General features: G+C 41.2%; 1 protein-coding gene across 1 annotated transcript in view; it reads left to right on the plus strand.

The window, feature by feature from the left end:
* TMEM129 (transmembrane protein 129, E3 ubiquitin ligase) overlaps window positions 1–14,966 on the plus strand; it is a 93,301-nt gene that overhangs the window by 14,544 nt on the left and 63,791 nt on the right. The window contains exon 3 of the mRNA XM_069632147.1: window positions 5,729–5,888. Coding sequence (XP_069488248.1) covers window positions 5,729–5,888 — 160 coding nt within the window. The remainder of the gene's footprint in view (window positions 1–5,728; window positions 5,889–14,966) is intronic.

Below are 14,966 nucleotides of genomic sequence, written 5' to 3' on the forward strand. Positions count from 1 at the left end.
AGACATTTATTGCAATTGAAATCTGGGGTTATTTATGCATGGGTAGAGGTTACAAGCATCTATTGGATGGTTAGTGGGGATTCATACCAATGCCACTGGCTGCCCCTCTGCAAATCCCCCCCCCCTCTACATCCATACAAAAGAAAACAGTATTGACTTTATTGGTAATAGGCAACATGTCACATTATCTCTATTCAGATAAAGAGAGGTGATTGGCCTTATATACATACATATGTCTCTGCAGTTGGTACTTTATCCATATCTACAGTTAAAAGTTTGTGAACCCCTTAAAATTTCACATACTGTAAATATAATGTTATTCAGTAAAATAACCTCTTAACCAGACTGCATTATTAACCTGGACCTTCAATTTCTGGTAACTATCTTTCCAGTTAAGAAAATTCTGAATAATTTAGCTAGAGAGATTTAGGGTGAAGGTGTCCGTAAAGTGAATAAAAGGCCAGGAGGCTTTGATGTGTTATCCCACAGTTTTGCTGTGCTTCCTCTGCTGGCTCTCTGCCGTGGTTACGTAGATCTGCCTGTGGGCGACGTAAATTTGGTTGGAACCTTTTGTTTGTGCCGCCCAGAAATGTATGTGTATGCTTGGGTTAAGCTGTCTTTAGAGGTAGAAGGGGAGGGAGTTCATGAGGGCAGGCGGGTGGAGGGGTTAAGGAGGAGATCACACAAAAAGTGGGGACCAAATTTACATCGACCAAACAAAGGTTGATGTAACCCTATAGAATCATCTGGCACTATCAATTATGGATGAGCTACTGTATTTCAATACTAGTCTTTATACAAGAAAATAACCCACTATAAATGAAGCATCAACTTGTGTTTATCCACAAACTATTAAATATTATGTAAGTTTGAACTTTTATATTCAGTACCTGGTGGCACCACTAGAGTTGCAAAGACTTCCACTTGATTCCTGTACAGCTGGTCGGCTTCTTGGGTTGATTCTTATCTATTGCGGCCCCTCCCTCTTTACAGAAGTGCTTCAAATCCATGATGTTTGAGGTCCTTCTTGCATTGAATGCTCACTTAATATCTTCTCACAATGTTCCAATAGAGCTTCCGTCCAGACTTTAGGTAGGCCATTCTAAAATGTGCAATTCCTTTTTCTGCAGTTTGATTCTCCTCCATTGCCGTCTTTTATTGTTTTTTTTTTATTATTTTTTATAGCCCCTTCTGCCCTGGAGAACAGAGGTATGTTTTAAGGAAAGTACTTTAAAATTTACAAAAGAAATGCATAATTCCAAAACATATATGAAAAACATTATACATTTAAATGAAACAGGATAACATCCAATAAGTTGATTTAAATAGAACAGAATCACAAAGTGAAATAATCCAAACATCCCCATTAAAATGTAATAATCACATTTTGAAATGACACAAAGTCGAAATTTATCATATATACAAAACACAATACCACACAAAAAAAGACAAACATAAAAACATCTAATCAAAATAAGCACTCTAAAATTGATTGTAAAACAAACCAGAACCTGTTAACACTCATCTCAAGCATAGAGTTCATTTAAAAGCATTCCATTGCTCCTTATAAAATTATTCTCTACTTAAAGCACAATATTTAGTCTTTTTTTTTTCAAACCGCGAGAACAACTGCACCTGTAATAACCATTCATCAATGCATGGCTTTTTACTCATCTTCCAGAGGTGCAAAATTTGCTGTGTCGCCACCAGGAATATTCAAATGACGCGTACCAATTGGTGATTTCAAAAGTACCGATAACTGTGTCCTAGGAAAAGATATGTTCCAAACCAAGTCAACTCTATCTAAAATACCATTCCAAAAATCCCTAACCCTTAAACAATCCCATAACATGTGGAGCATAGTGCCTTCCTCCTTAGAACAACTCCAGCATTTATTATCCTCTCTTAAACCAAATCTACGCATTCTAATTGGGGTCCAAAAAAGACATCGCAAAATCCCCTGCTGAATATACCGTAAATTCAGATCAATCTTCATCCTAACTGGGACTTTCCATAAACCTTCCCAATCCTTCATCGAAATTTCCCCACCGAATTCATCACACCACGCAAGGCGCAAAGCATTCCATGAAAATCTGTTCTTTTCTTCTTCCGGAAATAGCTTAAATAACTAGACATTTCACGAGCGAGAAGCAACTACAATAAAACTACACCTTTCCGGTCTTAGTAACAAAGGATCGTGAAGCATCAATCTCTCATATATCAAACCTTTCAACAAGTTATATCTCCTCAGTTCCCTATTATGGAATGCAAACTTCACCTTCAGAGACTCAAATGAAAACCTACCCTCCTCACCCCTGACATCTCTTATAAGCAATATACCTTTATTCATCCAATTCTCCAACATAACCTCTTATTGTCAATCTGCAACCCCGGATTCTGCCAAGTGGAGGCCTCCTCATATAAATAAAGCCCCTGTCCCCCCACCTACTATCATTGATGTGACTGCATCTTTGGTAGCAAGCACAGTCTGTAAATTACTGACCGATTTAGGCAATTTACCAAGAGAGTACAAAGATTCAATTCGGAAGGGTCTCATTTGAAATTCTTCTATCCGAGCCCATATTGGAACCCCTGACTCATTCATCGAGAAATAGGAGATTGACTTTTTAATCAAAAATCTTTTGTAGTAATTTTCAATGACGGGGTAACCAAAACCCCCATCATTTACACTTCTAATCATCAAATATTGGGGTATCCTAGGTTTCTTCCCAACACCCCATAAGAACTCCTGAAAAACACGATCCACACCTGTTTTTGTGAATCTTCAAGGTAGAGACTGAACAATATGTAGAACTTTAGGTGAGAGCACCATTTTGATAGCATTAATCTTAGCCCAAATGGATAACGGGAGCCTACTCCAATTATGGACAATATTCCTAATGTTTTGCAAAACCTTATCAATATTGAAACAGCCGTTCCTTTCATCCCTGGACAAAAATACCCCTAAATATTTCACCTGATAATTTTCCCATTTACAATTCTAATCCAATAACTGTCTACGAACCGGAGTATCCCGAGCTGGGAATATAGCAGTTTTCTCCCAATTAATTTTGTAACCCGAGAGTCTACCAAACCCGATAACCAAATTCCTCAAAATGCCACCCCCTAATACAGGATTATAAAGAACAATTACTACATCATCTGCATACGCCAGAATCTTAACTTCAATCTCTCCAATTTTAAAGCCTGTTTGACAGTACGATTGTCGAATATATATATATTAAAAATGGTTCAAGAGCCAAATTAAACAGGGCGATAAGGGACATCCCTGATGTGTACCTTTTTAAATAATAGTTGAAAGATCCCAATTCACCCAGACCCTGGCACTAATACCCGACTGTAAGGCCCCCAACAGTATTTATGAATAAGGGTCCAAAACCCATTTTTATACCACAGCAAAATTTTAAAAAGCCCAAGTCACACTATCAAATGCCTTCTCAGCGTCTAAAAATATAAAAAGTAAATCGTCTGATCCCGTAGATGACACATTTTAAATATCCAAGAGGGTCCTGATATTATATCCATGACGTTGCTTCATAAAACCCACCTGAGTCTCATCAATTAAAGCACATATATGCTTATCCAGTCTAGATGGTAACATTTTCGTAAATCCCTTCGCATCCCCATTCAGAAGCGATATGGGGCAATAATTAAAGTATTTCGATGCATCTCTCCCATCCTTGGATCACCGAAATCACAGTTTTCCTTATAGAGGGACATAAAGTACCCTTCATAAGAAACCAATTGTAGAGTTCACATAACTCCGGTGCCAACTGTTCAGTAAAAGTTTGATAAAACTCAGTCGGTAATCCATCCGGGCCAGGCGACTTTCCAGATTTCAATTTTTTAATAGCCTCTGTCATCTCCTCTACTAATATAGGAGCATCTAGAAATTCTCTGGCTTCACCAGACAGACAAGGAACCTCAATCTTGTCAAAGAACTCTACCTGGTCACTTTCCAACATAACATGTTCTTCAGTATATAAAGATTCATAATAAGTACGAAAACACTCACTAATTTCTTTTCTTTTTACAATAATACTACCAGACTCACTTTTTATATTTTGAACAAAGGACCTCTCACACAAACCCTTCAAGCAATTTACCCCCTCAATCCCCTTTCTCCCAAAACCGTTGCTTAGAATAAAATGTTCCACGGTCCGCTTGAATCTCGGATTCTAGACGCAACTGCTCTATTAATTTTCAAACGATCTTTCACAGATCCAGTATGTGCATAAACTGATTGTGATTTCCCCAAAAGGGGAAACCGATATGATTGTGCAGGAGAACATGGAGCTTGAACGCGCACTGATTTCAACTACACACGTTCGAACCCAGTGTTCCCACTGGACTAAACGTACATTGCCACCACTATATGTGACCTTGCTTTACTAATTGCATGGGGGGGCTGTCAAGATTTACTTTGTTTTAGAACATTCAATTAACTGCCAGTGGCACTTTGGGGAAAAACGGACCTGTAAACAAATGTTTAAAAGCCTTTAAAAATGAGCCCTCCAGCTGACTCGTTTGGGGACTGGGGAAGGAAGCTAGCTGTCTTTTCCACTGTCTCGATAATGCCAGGTCTCCTGTTAAAACGCACTGCCACGGCATGGAACTCACTATAAGGAGGCAAAGGATATTAATGCAATGTATCATTATATTGAATGTACTTGTTGAAAGTGCAATGCTAGAAATGACCGGATTTTGTTTTGATCAAATTTGTTTTTTAATAATGCAGGGGTGAGACAACTGCAGCCCTCCGCCCCCACACTACCCCTACCTTAACCTATCCCCTTACCCCACATCCCTATATTCTTACTAAAAATGAACAAAAACCCCTAAGGAATTTGACCCAAACAAATCGGTAATTTCTCATTGGGTATTTCTGTATTCGATTTATTTCTGCAGATACCCAATGCTACAATACTGAAATTCACGAATTCAAGAATAATAAATGTATAATACTTGTTTGCTATGATATTTTGACCGTCTTGCACACTTTTGCCTTCTATCCTTCCGTTCCATTATTTGTACTTTTGTAACATGCATTCTATTCTCATGTATCTTTCTTTGCTTTTTTCTTTCCCACTGATTACATCATTCATTTGCCATTTTTCTTGTTTCCATTCTTCATTTCTTCCCTTCACTCCATCTATTTCCTTCCATTTTTCTTTCCTTTGTTAGTTCTTTCTATCTGAACAGATTCCCTTAGTTCTTTCATTCCTTACATCTGTTTCTTCAAAGCTTTACTTTTTCCTCCATCCCATCTTGCTTTGTTTCTCTTTAATTCTTTATTCTCTTTCCATCTTTCTTTAGTCTTTTTATACGTTTTCTCAAAATTTGGGCACCACCCACAACAGTATATTTGTGTCTTGTTGTTGCTAGATGCCGCTAACATCCTGACCGGTGAAAATTCTATGCCCTCTCGCTATGTTAAAGATTTTAGTAGTCATCTGGCCCCCTAATCTCCCCCTTTGTAGGTCTAATACTTGCCTTCGTAGGACACCTCGTTAAGCATGGACTTCAACAACACATTGAATCAAGTGTTCCATTGGCCTGTTTAGCAAGAAATGCTTCTTTTTCAGAATCTAGAGCAATCTGTGGGAAGTGGGCATGACCTACCAGCATGGGAATAATCACTTGACGTTTCCAGAAGCAAATCACCTTCTTGCTTTTTCTATTTGATCTGCACATTTCTTTTACGCAGGTTGAATTCCACAGAATATGGTGAGTTGCGGGAGAAACTACATGCTCCGATCCGCAATGCTGCTAACATTGTGATTCACCAAACACTCAGCGATATGTTTTTGGAAACATTTCGATCACTGGTGGAAGAAAATGAGCGCTACCATTTACCCACCAATCAGGTATGGATTACTAGTCTGTAATTTGACACTATGGCATCTGTGGAGTACATTATGCTGGTGCAACATATGTTACATGAGTGGAGAAAGTGTGATTTACAGCCGTGTTAAGTGAGTTTCACAAACCTTAAACTATAAATGTTCTTCCTGAACACTTCTGCAGTTTCTCTACCTATGAGTTTTGATGCACATTGTACCTGGCAACTCCATGCATTTATTTGTACAAAGCAGATGTCCTGAGTAATCGGAGTATGCTTGCTTTTGATTGTACAGCTTAATCCTTTTTGTAATACCCGATCAACATGCCGTTCAACGTTCCTCGATTACTTCTCAACACAAATCGGCTAATGTATTCCATGTAAACCTTAACTAATTCTACCATAACCATACTTGTCATGTGTGGTGTTCTGGTTTTCAACTATCCTGTGACTTAGTGTGAACACGTGTGTCGTTTTCATCAGGAAAAGCCTGGTAACGAAGAGTCCTATGACATGATAATTCTGTGTTTTATAGTGTACCCCACCCAGTGAAGAGTATCTAGACATCGAAATCTTTTCAGATCCACTCGAGGTATAAAATGTCACACTTGTATGATAAATCAGAGCAGTGCCAATTTAAATGAGGAAACGTCCTCTGTAAGAGTGTTTCAATTTGGAGAACGTTGCAGGGACGTGCCCAATAGAACTCTGTACATTTAATCCCACCTATCCCTATTTTTGTTTATGCATACATTTAGCAAAACTTACAGATTTCTACCACCACACTTTTCTTGTGAGAAATGTTTTAAATCGGTGCCTCTGTATCCTTGGTGGGAAGGGGGTGACTGATTAGGTTGGGATTAGTAAAATGATGGTGTCAAAAGTCTAATTAGTAGTATAGCCGTTGGTATTCAAGGGGTAGTTCTTGTAACACTATACTTCGGGGCCCGGGTAGCAATAGGTCTACAATGTTGGAAGATACCACAAACGAATTTTTAAGAGGCCTAAGAACCTATGTGTTAGTGGTATTATCTATTTATGACTGTCTTGTGAAAGATCTGATGGGGAAACCCAATGTATGCAAAAAGGCTGTTTGAAAAAATCAAACTGGGTTCAAACAATAGCAGAAACGCGGAGCACTAAGCTCCACCAGTCACTATCACCTTTCGATAAATCAATAGGCTTCCGGGCAAGATAAGTAAAACGTTTCCCTAATCTTAGATCTAGATCAGACTTTCTTAGAGTCCGCTTGAATCTATAGTCGACAAGGGAGATCCTTTTAATCAGATATAAGGAACAATATGATGACAATCTGTGTCCGCTGTGTGGTAAAACCAACCCGCAAACCCTGAGACACATAATGGTGGTTTGTGACTGCACAAGAGAAATGAGAACAAAGGCGTTTGCAAGATTTGTAGACAATGAAGGATGGATAGATACGCCATCATTTTGGGACAGTCTAGGTTCGGGTCACGGACCGCAGTTGACATGGGAGGGTCATAAAGTTACTGCGATCAGTGAATGTGCTGGTAACTGACTGGAAGGTCACAATTCGTGAGTGCTCTTGTCTTGTGTTCACCACAAAGAGTCTTTTGTCCCCTGTCTATATGTCCTTTTACATAATGTGTTACAGAAATGTAATTTTTTTTGTTTAATTCTTGTTGAAAAAAAAATCTTTTGAGACTATTTGTTTGATTTTGTACTTTCGGCTTGTTCTTGTTTAGCAAAGATTTGTTATGAACCGTATACTAATAATTCTAAAAATAGGTCTATAGCACTCTGGTCCTACCCCGGTAGTAGTGGATTTGATTAATTGTTCAACAACTTTAGTATTTAACGTGCATGGCACTAAAAGAGGGAATTAAAGATGTTGGTGCTTACTTACTTGAATATTTCTGCTTGTGTTTCATATGTACTCTCAAGAGACTGGGCCCTCCCTTCTACTTTTTTATTTTTTTTTATTTTTTCTTCAGAGAAAATGAAAAATGTTGTCAAATACATGAAATGCACCAGTCAGTAAATATTTAATAATTTGGTTCCAGAGTGACAGTTTGGTCAAGGGTGGACATCTTGGGGGTCGCCATCTAAATTCGAAGTCACTACACAGGACTGACTGAATGTTTCCAATTTCAAACTAGTAGCTATGCACAAAAGGTCGCTTACCCCATCTGTTTGCCACATGCACACAGAATACCATTTCCTTCTCGCCAAGAGTCCATTACCATCCTTCAATGGCTGGTGATTGCAATGTTAAGCCTGTCTTCAGTAGGTTTCTTCACGTTGGATACATTTCTAGTTTTAAAAGACGGATGAGATTAGGTTGTTGAATGGCGTGTGACTTTGCCACCGGATTTAACTGACTTTTGGGACATCTTGTGTAATTGCTTTATACACAACTGTTATGCACACGTTTTAGGTAGTAGGTGTGACCTACTTACCCATCACACGTTGCGTCCCCCACTTGCTGCTACCAAAACTAATGCCAGGAACATTTTCTGACACTCCGCTGTAGCTCTGATACAATTCCCAACCTAACACACCAACATCCCAAGATAGTGGCACAAAAGTCAGACTCTATCTTCATTACCCCTTTTCGGTCTTCTAAAACTACTCCTCAGAATCCTTTATTGCACCATTCCCAAATTGTATTATACAAGTATAAACCCATGTACTTCTCGTGCAACCTAGTGCCTCTCATTGACCCACACCAGGCTGTAAATCTATGCAATCTTTTCAAGTGCTCTAAGTCGATCCTGCCATCTATCCACAACCTATATGTGACTTATCCCGAGCCTCTGTCTGCTTCTTCACATAGCCCTGAAATTATGGATTTCGACCCTTTACATCCTGAAAACAATCACTGTACTGGGGTCATGTAGATCCAGTTTATAACCTATTGTCACAGAGTGTGTCCTTTTTATCATGCATGCATAGGTCATCAAGTCTGGTATTGTAGTTCATTCAAGCACAAACAATGTACATGAGAGCCGCCTATGTCGGCTACAAAGCCTCCACGACCAAAGCAACAATACCAGACTGAAATAAACTGCAAGAGGGGGGGGGGGACAAGATGGGAAACGGGTCTTTTCGTCCTTTGTATCCTGTAGCTGGAACAAGTTACCCTCACAGAGAACACTGCCCCCCCCTTCATCACACACTCGAGTGAGAGTAGTGAAAACCTCCTACTTGGCCCCCACACTACAACTAAACTAACAGTGATACCAATCATAAAGGTGAAACGAAGCACGTCCCCCCCCCACCCCCAAGTATACCTCCTTCGTCTCTTTAAGGTCGCATCAGCTTGCTCGGGAAGGCTATGCTTATCAGACGGGACGTGAGGTAGCACAGAAGGGAAACAAACAAGTAGTACAGTGGTCCCAAGATAAAAATGTGCAACCAAGGTTCTACAAAAATAGGATACTTTAATAAACTAACAATACAAACGCACTAATAAAAAAATTAAAAAAAAACCTCTATAAACCATCCTTGTAAAGGAAAACGCAGAGAATGCAAACTTTAAAATAAAGGTGCACTCTTGGTTGGAAGACCGGAGTCGCCAGGTCTGCATCAGTGTTCCAGTTCAATGGATTGGCTTCAAAAGGTAAGAAGTGGGGTCTTAAGTGTCACTAGGGCCCTTTCAAGCTGATTAGGCGGTTGGAAGCCAATAGCGGAAAAAATGTTTTTTGCTTTTTGGCATTGAACTAGGAGTCTGGGCTCTTTCCGTGTTGCGTTGGGAAGCTGCTTCGCCAGGACTCAATGACTCGGTGTGATTCGGCATTAGCTTGTGGGTCTAAGACACTGGGGAACAGCAGGCAATGTTGGGCCAGTGGCGATATAAAACTCGGCGTACTTGGATGCAGCAAACTGAAGACTTGCTTATGGCAGCGAGCTGGCTGAACACAACATCGTGGTACTGCAGTGGTGTATCCTAGCGGCACGAAGAAGGTTGTAATCGGGTTAGCTGTGCCGAGTTGCAGATGCTGTAAAGAGAAGGAGCTTGGTGTCGAGTGAAACGCGGATAGGCTTGAGACAGACGAGCATCGTTTGAAAAGGACTCTGGCAGTTCATTTGCAGCAGCTTGTATGGCGTCCAAGTAACCATCATCAAAGTGGTTCCGAGATGCAGCAAAAGCATGAATCGCACCTTGGTCATTTGGTTGCTGTGGGAACTTGTCCATGGTCTCCAGGAGCAAGGCAAGTCCTTTATTGTGCACGTCCTATCCAGGAAGGTTTTGGAGAGCAGTTGCAGGAGCTGTACCCTCCAAGGGAGCAGGTTCTTGGGTACTAGTGGTCCCAGCTGACGTAAGCCTTGTCCAGCCAGCAAATCGCCACACATTTCCCCCAGGGAAGGTTAAAGGAAGGGGCTTTCTCCCTTTTACAAGCATTTATCTTTGCTGCTATGGCAGGGGGCTTTAGAGCCCATTGTCCTACGAGTAAAGATCAGATGTATTTCTTCTTCAGATATCCAAAGAAGTTTCAATACGGGAGTAGGTCTCGCCCCTTTAAAAAGCAATCTTGTACATCAGATTGGTTCCCTTATAACATTCTGTAAAGGGTCCAATCCTTGGTTGTTTCAGAATCTTTGCCTCTTGTCCGGTGATGTTGTACTAAGAGTGCAGTAGCCAGTGATATTGTCGCAGTGCAAATGGCCACCAGGTGGGGACATTTCCTTAAAAACACATCCTCCAAACAATCAAACACTTCCCAAAATATTCTAGAATTGGAGGTAATCATATATAATTATACCCCTCCTAGAATATCTGGGGAAAGAATGTTATGGCTCAGGAAAAAAAGGTCACCTACCTGGTGACTTTTTCAAGGCAACGTTATCACATGGAACCAAGAGTGCATTGTCAGCATGAAGTGGAAATTGGGCACATGAAGTTAGGAATACCTGGGAGAATCCAAGGTGGTGGAACCCTTGTGTGGACTGAGCCTGCTTTTCTGTCTACTCTAACTCCACCCCTTTTTCCTTTCTGCCTACACCAGCGTCTCTGTTAATAAACAGCATGGTGTCATTTCCTTTGTCCTGGCAGAGCATGCCCCTGAAGCACTGGACCTCTCCATGCCCCCTCCCCACCCAGGCCAGTTACTGTTTTCCTGGAATCTGACTTTTACCAGGGAAACCAAGGCCTTTGCTGGGCAGCTCCTAAATAGTCTTGTTTTGGGTGAAAATCAGTGTTGGTGAATACACAAAGAGCACATGACGGGAATGTCCGTATAAACCACGCTGACAATAAAATGCCACCAAATGGTTTTAAGCAGTATGGTCGTGTATTCCCAGAGACCAACATGCCATAACCAGACATGGTTTGTTTTTAGATTTGTCATCTGCCGCAAAGTTCCCTATATATCTAATTTGGGATCAGGCCTGCCCACGTTTTAAGGCACATTCTGGCCATTTGAGCTTTTTGCTCTTATCAGTCTGTTGGCAGGACTGCACTTGTCACTTTGTACTGCCATTTTTGTCAAATTACAAGGTAGCTGCAGAAAAGTATCAGATGGGCCAGGCAGAGTTACATGCTTATAGTATGCTTCTCAGCATTGAGCGTTATGAAAGGAAGGGTTGGGGCAATAAGCATTCCACCCTTTCAGAGGCCAATCTACTTGCATCATTTTATTACTAACGATCAAAAAACCCAGGCTATTTCACCCACCTAGATGCCATTTTACAGGTCTACATTTAGGATAACAAGACCCCGAGTTTAATCTGGAAAGCAAACCTACAAGTCCTAGAATTCAAACAATAAAACCAAGACTGGTTGACAGTCATGCATGAGATGGGGCAACATTGTCCACCCAGAATTCACTCTCACTGACCCCCAAGTTCAAGTGCTAATTTGCCCTTAATTTAAACACGTTCTACATAAAGGCATCAAGCACGTGTCTCATTTTGGGGTATTTCAATGTCCTCTGTCGGCAATTGAAATAGGACATGAAAACCTCGAAATATTTTTATTTCCACATGCCTACAAATCTCTCAAATTCAAGATCTCTTTATCCTATACCCTATTAGCAAGATCATTCAAATAGTCTCTGGAAAACAACGTCTTTCCCTTTGTGACTATCCCCCATAATCATTTAGCCTGTCGTGTTTATCTTTCAGCACGGAAGCATGATCAACAGTCCCCTACTTTAGTGTTGGCCACTTGACCAAAATTAAAGGGAAACATTAATGTTAAGTGGCAACATTTTTGCTGCATTTTGAATCCAAACAAATTAATACAAGTCTGGGGTTTAAAGCTACTGCTTGCACTATGGTTTTTAACTTGACCATAGTCACTTAGCCACTAGATTGATGACCACAAGAAGACTATGTCGAGAATTTAGCACGTACTGTTAGCATTATTTTTCATTGTTGGTCTCAATTTGTAGTGCTTGTGGGTTTGGCAACTGAATCTACATTTATTTGATCATAATCTGAAAGCAAACCTGCATGATTGTTTTCAGACGTTCTGACTGCAGTTGATAGAGGACAAAAGCAATTAATTTAAAAACAAACTCGGCAAAGCCACTAGGTATGACTTATTATATAATGAAAGATTTTGCCAGCTGTGATTTTTGTACAAAAGGCTGTGTGGAACGGGTGGTGTTACAAGGCTTACATACGACACCAAAACACCACATTCTAGGTCTCGGAGCACTTCACGTTTCTGGAGTTCGCAGTATTGGAACACGGCCTGGGGTATACAGACCTTGGTCTGCTGAGGAAAAGTAGAAGGCAAGAGACTAGGAGGATGGTAAATTGAGTGACCTGCCACAGATACGAATGTTCTATCATACTCCTCCTTTGCTTCTCCAACAGGCGAAAGTGCTTTGATGACTTCAACTATGGCAGTAGACGTGCATAAATGCAAGATCACATAATGTATCACCCATAACGGGGTGATTTGTAGAATGGGAAAAGGAATGTTTTGTGATTTTGTTTTTTTTTTTCTTTCTGTGTGGGTGTATCCATTAATGTGGAAACTAAGATCGGTTATAAACGTGGTTGGTATCAAAAGGATTCTCTGTCTAGTAGGTTAGAGGGGCAATATGTGGTTATTAACACACAGTAATCGAGACCAAATCATCACCACACAAAGATACTGTGTGTAAATCAGGAAACAGACAACTCATTGTGGTGTGCAGTAAAATCTTTATTTTAGTGTAAAATCCTGTTCTAACCCTATCGTTCTAGTCCGTGTACTAAAAGAAAGAAAATGATCTAAAAAGGGTGCAGGTCAGGGTGTCCTAGAACAGGTAAATCTGTCCTCTGCCAGGAAATCTATCTAATCTGATTCTAATCCTATTACTACAAAGTAATACAACTATAAATAATAAAAGGGTTAAGGGCTTCGTGCCCAGTTGGCTGGCTTCTGAACCACACGGGGCCAGTATTTCTGAAGCATAATGTGGCATGCTTCACGGGAATTGTGGATTGGTGGCCTGCTTCATCCTCCACCAATGTGAGCAGCTTAGAGTATTTGGTCAATTCTTTGAGACATCCATCATTTGTATTCTTTACTACGTCTACTGATAGGACTTGTGCTTTACACCCCATCATCCCTTCAACCCATCTGGCAGAAGTATACAACAGATTTTTCATAATTTAACTGTCATGCAGCTGGTACATTATTTGAATAAAGGGTGTGGTTCTTCGGAAAAAGTGAAACATTTTGTTTGATTTGAAAATAGCTGAAAAGGTTTGTAAAATGCTGCAACTATTTACTTTTGTTTTGCAAAATAGTACACTGCCAGCAGAGGTAGGATTTTGGTTCTGCAATGCAGGTGGCCCATTGCGCAGCATGATCACATCCGGGGAAGATTTGGGACATAACAAAAGGGTCCCAGACTATAGCCTTCCCTCATGGTCAGTTCCCATTAAATGCTTACTGTTGGGCAGCGCTTGAGGACTACAGAAAAAAAAAAGTAATGACAGCCCCACAAGTGAGCCATACATCAGATCACACATACACCAACAGAGTTCCTCCCCTGTCTCTGGATGATAACTCGGGGAGCAATGTGCTCACAATGGAAGCAAGACAACATGGAGCAACACAGATTCGATCCCTGTGTCCGGGCTTGGATACCTCCTGGGCATTAAGTGCGTTATAAATAACCTGTCATATCATATGATAAGTAATTTATAATAAGCCTGTACACAAGTGTTTCTTGGCGTGACAAGGCAAAGGAGGAAAGACAAAGTGAGGACAAAACAATCTTACTAGGCGTTGTCATTCAGATCGTACGAGTGCTGTAACGCAGAGTGCAGGGAAGAGGGGAAGTGCAATCAATACAGCATTGCTCTGAGTAAGTGCAGCCAGGACAGCGTGGCTCTGGATAAGTGCAAGGAGGCGGGGGACTGTTGGGTTACAGTTACAGTCTCTAAGCGCTCGGTAGGCCCGGAGGCAGTGCAAGGGTGACTGGTCGTGGAGGGGTCTGGAACACAATGAGACTCTGAGGGTAGCCAGTCTACCAGTCAGCGCAGCAGACAGGTAGGTCAGCAGTGGAGAAGAGAGAGCGAGAGAAAGCAGAGGCGAAAAGGACGGCCTTCTGCTGCTTCCGGAACTTCGGGTGATATGGCTCAAGTTTGAGAGGGGCAGGGAGGCCATTCCTGCGGAAGAGAGACCTATCCCCACTCTGACTGGAAAAGCGTCTGGCCCTCAGAGTTGGAGGTGGCTGAGCAAAGGGCTCGAGAAGGAAGGTGTTTAGGAAGAGAGAGTTGGATGAAGTGCAGCCACAGAAGGCCTTGTGAATGAAGTAGAGGGTCTTGAACCTGATCCTTGCAGCTACGGAGAGCCAGTGGAAACATTACAGGGCTGGAGAGATACGATCCCTGGGCTTGAGGCCAAGGACAAGTCTTGCAGTCCTATTCTGGATTAGTTGCAGAGGGCGGAGAGTAGAAGAAGGCAGATTGAGAAAGAGGCTGTTGCAGTAGTCTTGCTTGGAGACAGTGAGCTTCTGGGAGAAAGTGAGAAAAGGAAGAATACCTCTCAGGAGGTCCAGCTGGAAATGGGACTTCTTGGCAAGGTCTGTGATGTGCGGACAGAAGGAGAGAGTGGAGTCGAAAATGACACCAAGGTTTGTTGCCTCACAGGAACGCGAAGTAAGAGGGCCCAAAG

The sequence above is a fragment of the Ambystoma mexicanum genome, chromosome 6q, assembly GCF_040938575.1.
Source record: "Ambystoma mexicanum isolate Mex_15411 chromosome 6q, UKY_AmexF1_1, whole genome shotgun sequence".
Lineage (NCBI taxonomy): Eukaryota > Metazoa > Chordata > Amphibia > Caudata > Ambystomatidae > Ambystoma > Ambystoma mexicanum.